Source organism: Acanthochromis polyacanthus, chromosome 5 (assembly GCF_021347895.1).
Source record: "Acanthochromis polyacanthus isolate Apoly-LR-REF ecotype Palm Island chromosome 5, KAUST_Apoly_ChrSc, whole genome shotgun sequence".
In the NCBI taxonomy this organism is placed as follows: Eukaryota; Metazoa; Chordata; class Actinopteri; family Pomacentridae; genus Acanthochromis; species Acanthochromis polyacanthus.
The window spans coordinates 444,440-453,509 of record NC_067117.1 but is presented as its reverse complement, the minus strand read 5'-3'; the positions used below and the strand labels follow the sequence as shown (position 1 = coordinate 453,509).

At 46.8% G+C, this 9,070-nt stretch overlaps 1 protein-coding gene across 2 annotated transcripts; it reads right to left on the bottom strand.

Moving 5' to 3' along the window:
* Positions 1 to 1,036: 1,036 nt before the first annotated feature.
* Positions 1,037 to 9,069, bottom strand: mkrn2 (makorin, ring finger protein, 2). 2 transcript variants are annotated; one of them, XM_051948631.1, is made up of 10 exons: positions 8,926 to 9,069; positions 6,875 to 7,003; positions 4,537 to 4,664; positions 3,906 to 4,031; positions 3,655 to 3,830; positions 3,471 to 3,536; positions 3,255 to 3,403; positions 2,955 to 3,065; positions 2,456 to 2,600; positions 1,037 to 2,171 (listed from the first exon to the last, which is right to left on the bottom strand). In XM_051948631.1, the coding sequence occupies exons 1-10, from the start codon at positions 8,949 to 8,951 to the stop codon at positions 1,989 to 1,991; spliced, it is 1,239 nt and encodes a 412-aa protein (XP_051804591.1). In that variant the 5' UTR covers positions 8,952 to 9,069; the 3' UTR covers positions 1,037 to 1,988. The 2 variants fall into 2 exon arrangements, with proteins under 2 accessions (XP_051804591.1, XP_051804590.1); XM_051948630.1 differs by having other exon boundaries at positions 3,655 to 4,031.
* Position 9,070: the final 1 nt, after the last annotated feature.

Genomic DNA, 9,070 nt, shown 5'->3' with positions numbered 1-9,070 from the left:
GACTTGACAGGAGAGAAATGAAGCCTGGACCTTAAACCCTCTGAGAACAAGAACCAGGAACCATGAAGGAGTTCTAGTAATCAGAGTTCACGAGGTTCTCTGTAGAACAATAAAACAGGAACACAGAATTATTGTTCTTATATTAGAATTATAGAATAATTACAAGAATAATTATCTCTGGACAGATCCAGATGAGAAAGTCAACGGTTTAAGAAAACATATTTTTTAACAGAAACAGCTTCTCTGAACTCCAACATTTAACAGCCACGTATAATAAAGGCCTCACCTGACAGTTTCACCACCCGTACCACCTTAAATCATCCCTCACCTGACAGTTTCACCACCCGTACCACCTTAAATCATCCATCACCTGACAGTTTCACCACCCGTACCACCTTAAATCATCCCTCACCTGACAGTTTCACCACCCGTACCACCTTAAATCATCCATCAACTGGCAGTTTCAGCCATTATCTCCACCATTAACCTTCATCCACCAAACGTCCAGTTTTATTTGATCTTCTGAAGGTTTTTTCAGACTTTGTTGTGTTTGTCCATAAATCATGAATCTTCTATGAATCTGTTGACTGATTAAAGTGATACAAACAGAAATCCTCTCCAACATGTCAGCACCATGGAACTAGTTCTGGAGGTGGATTCGTCACGTTGGCGTTTCTGATAATAAAAATTAGAGCTCAACTAAAGCAGCTCAGGGTGCATATTGAGACAGACTGTCAGAATTATTTCAGTAATCTCTCTGATAGCATCGGTCCGTTAACTCTCAGAGTATTTATCTGATTTGAGGCTTCAGAACTGTTCCTAGCAGAACCGCGGTGCTGCTGTTTGTGGGTTGTGTTCAGGTGTGTTACTTGTTCAGCCTGTAGGTGGTGACGTTACATCAGCTGTTGTCTGTGTTTATAGGTGTTGATCTCAGCTGAGCATCAGGGTTCTGCTGCTCGGGGTCAGGGTTAGGGTTCTACATCCTGAATCACTGCCAGAAACAGACCATTTATTCATAAATAATAGAAGTGATGGATGAATTTAAAGTGAGTTTCTTTAATGTTTCCACAGAGTTTAAAATACAGTTTGTTGATTCTTTGGGTCATCATCAGTTCAAACAGTGAAACTATTTCAGACATAAAAGCAACAAAGACAAACTAAAGGAGGAACATTCACAGGTTCTACTGATGAGATCACTTCATGGTTCAAAACAGCAACCCCTCACAGTAATCAGATTACTTCTCAGTGGAACAGAAATGAATCCTTCATGAAGACTAGTGTCCAGCTGGGTTCTGCAGGATGAACCTTTAGTGTTGGATCTGCTCTCAGACGTTCGTCACTGTGGATAAACTGTAGAAACACTGAAACACACGTTCTACCAGAATTAACTGAAGAGGAACCAAAGATCTTGAAACTAACTCCAGGTGGATCATTCTGATGTTTGTAGAAACATCTGTGAACTTATTATGAAAGTGTGATTTACTTCCAGTCTGGATCTAACTTCCTGTCAGCTGTGATGAAGCTGGTCGGACCATCTGTTGGATGTGAAGAACCCTCAGAGTTCTGTGAAGGTTCCTCTCCTGACTCCCTGTTGGTTTCATTAGAGCCTCTGGAGCAGCAGATCTGAGAGCAGCTGTTTAATATTTCATGTCAGGAATTAAACCACCTCTCTGTAGAACCGAGAACCATCAGATCTCACAGCTGCAGAGATCTCTAACCTCATTGGTTTAAATTGCTGTGATGTCACTACTCATGTGAGACTTCTGATTGGATGTGGGTCCAGCAGAGCACCTGAACAGCTGATTTTCTCTGAAATGGTTCTGGGCTCCAAACAAACACTGATTGATGAGTCCAGAGGGCAGACAGTATCTGTGTTTTATTACAGATCAGACACAATAAATAAAGTCAACACATCTGGAGTCCGTCACCGTGGACAGGATGGTTCTACACGACAGATCACATGATGGAATGCGGTTTTAACACGGCCTCTACTGGTCAGCGGTGGGCGGAGCCTCAGTGGGCGGAGTCTCAGTGTCGTCGTGGCTTGGCGCCGACATCTGCATGAAGAGCTCCCGGAGCTCCGTGATGTCATCATCGAGGGATGGCAGGGGTGGGACCGACCGCTGCTCACGCTCCTCGATGAAATCCCAAAGCCGGACGCTGTTCATGAACTGAACACAGACGGTCAGGAAACTACAAACCCCAGCTGATGGACTACAGCTCCTAAACTACCAACCCCAGCTGATGGACTACAGCTCCTAAACTACAAACCCCAGCTGATGGACTACAGCTCCTAAACTACAAACCCCAGCTGATGGACTACAGCTCCTAAACTACAAACCCCAGCTGATGGACTACAGCTCCTAAACTACAAACCCCAGCTGATGGACTACAGCTCCTAAACTACAAACCCCAGCTGATGGACTACAGCTACCGATCAGATTCAGGTTCTTACCCGGACGTTCCCCTCTGAGCTCAGCTGTTTCCGCGGCTTGTCGGGCTCTGCTCTGGTTCCGTCTGGGAAGGCGTGAAGGTACAGACACTTTCCTCCGAACGGACACGAACCCCGACCCTGATCGAAGTACTTACAGGCCTTTTTACTGAAGAGACAGAACAATGAGGTTCCACTCAGTACAAGTGTAACGTAGCAGAACCATTGGTACTTCTACACTGGCTACCTTCTCTCCCCTCTGATGAAGTTCCTTTATGGACCTGCGACGGAATTATGTTCTGAGGAAAACCTGTTTCCTCTCAGATTATGACTGAGATGTTTCACAAACCTGAGAACACTCAGAGAACATTCAGAGGACGCCTAGAGAATATTCTGAGAACATTCAGAGGACGCTCAGAGAACACTCAGAGAACACCTAGAGAACATTCAAAGGACACTGTATCTGTTCATCATTCAGTGCAGCAGTGACATCTTGACATCCCCTGTCCTTCAGAGGTCTCACCTGACTCCACACTTGAACAGGTCGATCAGCTGGTCCTTCTCCTCCTGGTCCTCCACCCAGTACACCGACGGGATGACGAACTCAGAGACAACCCGACACTCTGGACACGACCTGAGACACAGAGACAGTCAGACACGCTGTCCTCACCTGTCCTGTCAGACTGTCCTCACCTGTCCTGTCAGACTGTCCTCACCTGTCCTGTCAGACTGTCCTCACCTGTCCTGTCAGACTGTCCTCACCTGTCCTGTCAGACTGTCCTCACCTGTCCTGTCAGACTGTCCTCACCTGTGTTGGACTTACTTGATGATCTTGTTGCAGAAGTTCCTGGTACAGCGCCACTGTCGGATGCAGGCCAGACAGAAGGTGTGGCAGCAGGAGGACAGGATGCCGAACCTGCGGTCAGACGGGTTGGCCTTCTGCACCACCACCTCCATGCAGATGGAACACACCTGAACAGCAACAGCGGTCAGCTTCACCGTCACTACGGCAACTACACAGGAGGCTGAAGAAACTCACCTTATCCTGGCTGAGCTGAGCAGCAAATGCCTTTTCCATGTCGGCCTCGAAGGCCAGCAGACACACCTGGAGACAGAGGGACACCTGTTGGACCTGCTGACTCTCCTAAATGAGTCCTACAGACAGAGGACATCTGAGTCCTTCTCCAGGATGTTCTGACCACTAAGATGAGTCACGTGCACACCTTCTCGTGCATCCTCCTCTGCTCAGGGTCGTGGGGGTGGAGCACGCGTAGTCCGCACACCTCACACAGGTCGCCATGGAGATATGGACAGCTGTCATCATAGTAACAGTGTCCGGCAGCCGCATACGGACACAGCTGGGGGAGGTCCTGATAAGCCCTGCCCACCGATGGAGGAGCTACAAAGAGCACAGGTGAGCGGAGTAAGACAGGTAAAGTGGAGGTGAGCTGTTCTAGATGGAGACAGTACCGACCTGCTTCTGGTGTTGCAGCGTCCAGGCCCGTCCTGATGGCATCCACATATGATTGTGGAGCCGCCGCTGCGACCTCTGACCCCACGGCATCGACCGGACCCCCTAACACCCCATCGGAACCCAGAACTACAGACAGACAGAGGTAGGGGTTGGACCGAGTCGCCCTCTGAAGGACTGTAAATGTCCTGACTACAGACAGAGGTAGGGGTTCTCACTGGGTCATGGTTCTAGTCACCCAGACTCACAGTTCCATGAGCCAGGACAAACCAACCAGACTGAGAGCAGGCCTCACATGAAGGATGTTTGGACGTTTGTTGAATGTTTGTTGGATGTTTTTTAGATGTTTGTTAAATGTTAGTTGGATGTTAGTTGGATGTTAGTTGGATGTTTGTTGGATGTTTTTTAGATGTTTTTTAGATGTTAGTTGGATGTTTGTTGGATGTTTGTTGGATGTTTGTTGGATGTTTGTTGGATGTTGGATGTTAGGTGGACGTTTGTTAGATGCTTGTTGAACGTTTGGTGGACGTTTGTTGGATGTTTGCTTGACATTTGTTGAATGTTTGTTGGACATTTGTTGGATGCTTGTTGAACGTTTGTTGGATGTGCAATGACACAGCTAAGTGTTCCTCACCTCTGTCTCTCAGAACCACCTTCCTGACTCCGCCCCTAACAACTCTGCCTCCGGCTCCACCTCCACCTGCAGCATCCTCTGAAGCTCCTCCCCCTCCTGCTCTGAACGAAGGTCTGATGTGATCGTACCTGCAGACAGATCACACTCACCTGAGCACGCGCAACAAGCTACTTAGCTCCAAGGTCGCAGTGATGCAAAGGCTTTACCTGGTGAGTGTCATCTATTGTACCGGTACCAAAAATCAAATGTCCGGCTGAACTAAATGACTACAGACCTGTTGCTCTGACCTCACACATCATGAAAACTCTGGAGCGGCTGGTTTTACGTCTCCTGAGGCTTGAGGTCAAAGACAAACTCGATTCCTTGCAGTTTGCATACAAAGAACACATTGGAGTGGATGATGCCATCCTCTTCATGCTTCACCGTGCCCTGTCTCATCTGGAGGAACCTGGAGTTTATGTGAGAATCATGTTCTTTGATTTTTCAAACGCATTCAACTCCATCCAACCCACCATACTCAAAGACAAGCTCACAGAGATGAGAGTGGATCCTTCCTGTGTTTCATGGATCACAGATTACCTGACAGGAAGGCCACAGTTTGTCAGGCTGGGGAACTGTGTTTCTGGAACATTAATGAGTAGTACTGGGGCTCCACAAGGAACAGTCTTGGCTCCATTCCTGTTCACTCTGTATACATCTGACTTCAAATACAGCACTGAGTCCTGTCACATTCAGAAATACTCTGATGACACTGCTATGGTGGCATGTATCAGAAATGGACATGAAGCTGAATACAGAGATCTGATAAGTGCCTTCAGTGACTGGAGTCATAAAAACTGCTGCTACTCAACGCCTCAAAGACAAAGGAAATGATCATAGATTTCTGCAGATCCAAACCCCCTCTTCAGCCAGTGAACACTCGTGGACATCGGGATGGTGATCATCATATAAATATTTAGGTGTCCACCTTGATAATAAGTTGGATTGGTCTACAAACGTAGACTTCATCTACAAAAAGGGCCAGAGCCGACTTTATAGCCTCAGAAGACTTCGATCTTTAGACATCTGCAGTAAGATGCTGCAGATGTTTTATCAGTCTGTGGTAGCAGGTGTCCTGTTTTATGCTGCAGTCTGCTGGGGAGGCAGCATAAAACAGAAGGATGCAAGGCGTCTGAACAAACTGATTAAAAAAGCTGCTCTGTGGTTGGAATCGAATTGAACACATTGGAGGATGAAGTGGAGAGACGGGCACTGAGCAAGATGGAGGCCATTCTGACAAACATGGATCATCCACTTCACATCTGCCTCAATGAAGAACGAAACATCAGTGGACGGCAATCGGACGGAAATCTTTCTTGCCATCAGCAGTCAGGCTATTCAATTCAAAATTAAACGGATAAGAACCCTGACAACTGAATTTCCCTTCGGGGATGAATAAAGTGATTCTGATTCTGATATATGCAGGGGTTACCTCCTCACCTGTCCGATTCAGGGTCACCTGTCAGGTGCAGTTACTCGTCAGGTGCATTTATCTGTCGGTTACAGTCACCTGTCGGTTGTAAATTTCCCGGCGGTGGGATTAATAAAGGTTTAATCTATCTATCTATCTAGTAAACTGTCAGTTACTTTCACCTGTCGGTTAGTCAACTGTCAGACACCCGTCGCTTACATTCCCTTGTCGGTTAGTTACTTGTTGGCTACAGTCACCTGTCGGTTAGTTACTTCTCGGTTAGTCACCTGTCGGTTACAGTCACCTGTCGGTTAGTCACCTGTCGGTTACAGTCACCTGTCGGTTACAGTCACCTGTCGGTTACAGTCACCTGTCGGTTAGTTACTTGTTGGTTAGTCACCTATCAGTTACAGTCACCTGTAAGTTACAGTCACCTGTCGGTTTGACACCTGTCGCTTAGATTCCTTTGTCGGTTAGTTACTTGTTGGCTAGTCACCTGTCGGTTAGTCACAGTCACCTGTCGGTTAGTCACAGTCACCTGTCGGTTACAGTCACAGTCACCTGTTGGTTACAGTCACCTGTCGGTTACAGTCACCTGTCGGTTACAGTCACAGTCACCTGTCAGTTACAGTCACCTGTCAGTCGCCTGTTGGTTACAGTCACCTGTCAGTAATAGTCACCTGTCGGTTACAGTCACCTGTCGGTTAGTCACCTGTCGGTTAGTCACAGTCACCTGTCGGTTAGTCACCTGCCGGTTAGTCACAGTCACCTGTCGGTTAGTCACCTGTCGGTTAGTCACAGTCACCTGTCGGTTAGTCACCTGTCGGTTAGTCACAGTCACCTGTCGGTTAGTCACCTGTCAGTTACAGTCCCCTGTCAGTTAGTTACCTGCAGCGCTCTCCATAGGCGCAGACTCCTCTCTGGTAGAACTTGCAGATGGTGGAGGGTTTGCTGCTACTCGGGTCGTGAGAGAACAGACAGCGGCTTCCCTCTCTGCAGACACCATGGAGGAAATACCTGGAACACAGGAAGTGACATCAGCACCTTCCAACCATCACATTGGCATTGGATTAGAAACTGCTCTGTGATTGCCTGGCAGTTCAGGTCTTTCATATTTTAGTGATTCCTTGAAACTCCTGAAGGAAACATCTTCAGGTAACCTTGAACCACCCTCAGTCCGAGGAACAACTTTATTCAAAGATTGCTCTAACCTCCTGAAAATCAGTTGAAGTTCCACGTTGTTTCTGTTCCCGTCAAACGAATAAAGTCTGTGATGTTCTCAGAATGTTTCAGTCAGAGATGGTTTATTTCTCCAGACTATAATGCTGATTTTATTCTAAACCGTTTCAGTGTCTGTAGCTTTAAATGAGCTGCTGTTGGCCCCACCACTTCAGGAAAAAGACTCTCTCTGTCTGTGATTGGCAAATGAATGAGACTTTCTATCATCTAACTTCTCTGAGGATCATTTTCCAGTAAATCTCTGTGAATGTTTGTAACTGCTGTGTTTGTCTGACGACATTATAAAATCAGTATTTAAAATGAAGCTACTGCTGGTTAGCATGTTAGCATGTCGTCTGGATGAGTTTCTCTGTTTCATTCTCGTTTTGCTGTTTGACAACAGAAACATCCAGAAAGGAGAGCAGCTTTACTGTAGTTCAGCTGGATAAAAGTGTAGTTTAATGAGCACAGCGAGCAGGAGAGAAACTAACAGATGCTAACATGAAAACACAGTAACCCACCCGGTCCTGATTTAAATTAAAGTTGAACATCTCTGAATGTCCCTCAGTGGTAGGGTTTATACAGAGATCTGAGCATCAAAGCTAAGGTTTGCCACATTAGCTGTACAGTGCACTAACATTAAGGATTTTTTGTTTGTTGTGGCTAATGTTAGCTACATTAGTCACATGATGGTCTAACTCAAGTGATCCTCCTAAAGTTGTAGCTAATTAGCCACATTAGCCTACAACATGCTAACTCTAAGGATCCTTCTATAGTTGTGGTGACCATCAGTAACCTGAGTGTTCTCTGTGCATGAAGACTGTTGCATTTACGCTAACAGCAGAACATCTGGTGAGTTTCTAAATGTTTCAGAGTTTAGCAGAAGCAGGAAGTAGATAAACCTGCTGGACTGAGAGGCTCATTCTGATTGGCTCACCTGGAAGCAGGGGGCAGGACTAGACAGAGCTGGTCCACTATTGGTCAGATAGCTATGAGGTAGCAGGTGGTCAGATTGTTATTGGTTAGGTAGCTGTGATGCTAACTAGCCGGTCAGACTGTCGTTGGTTAGTTAGCTGTGATCCTAACTAGCCGGTCAGATTTTTACTGGTTAGTTAGCTGTGATGCTAACAAGCCGGTCAGTTTTTTACTGGTTAGTCAGCTGTGATGCTAACTAGTCAGTCAGACTGTTGTTGGTTAGTTAGCTGTGATGCTAACAAGCAAGTCAGATTTTTACTGGTTAGTTAGCTGTGAGGCTAACTAGCCAGTCAGACTTTTACTGGTTAGTTCGCTGTAAGGCTAGGCTAAGTTTGAGGAATATCACAATGAACGTCTTCGTGTCTAAACAGATTTCATTTAACACCAGAACCACCACAAAACAAAATACTTTCGCTGAGTTCGAATCGTTTCGACCTTTAACTTGTTACTGAGGACCGTTTGAACTTCCGGTCAGACGGGAGCCAACCAGAAACACTGATTTAACCTCCTGAACATTAATGACCGTTTCAGATCTCACCGTTTAATCGATTAACCGGGTGACGCTTCAGCAGATCACAGCTCAGTCCCGGGTTCCCATCCTCTAGTCCAGCCCTGCTGCGGGCTGAACCAGGTGAGCTAACGGCTAACGGCTAAAAACATTAGCACGAAGCTAACGCGTCCGCAGCGACCACAGACAGCGGTCAGAGCGGGAGACAGACGGACAGGTGGGCGGCAGACGGACTCACCTGCAGGTCACCTGTTTGGTGCTCATCTTCCTCGCAGAGTTTCAGCTTCAACGGCTGCTTTCAAGTTGTCCTCCGGTGTCTCGGTAAAGGCGCTCCGACGGGGAGCCGCAGACACAGCAGCAAGGTTCCACAGGCTTCTTCTTCT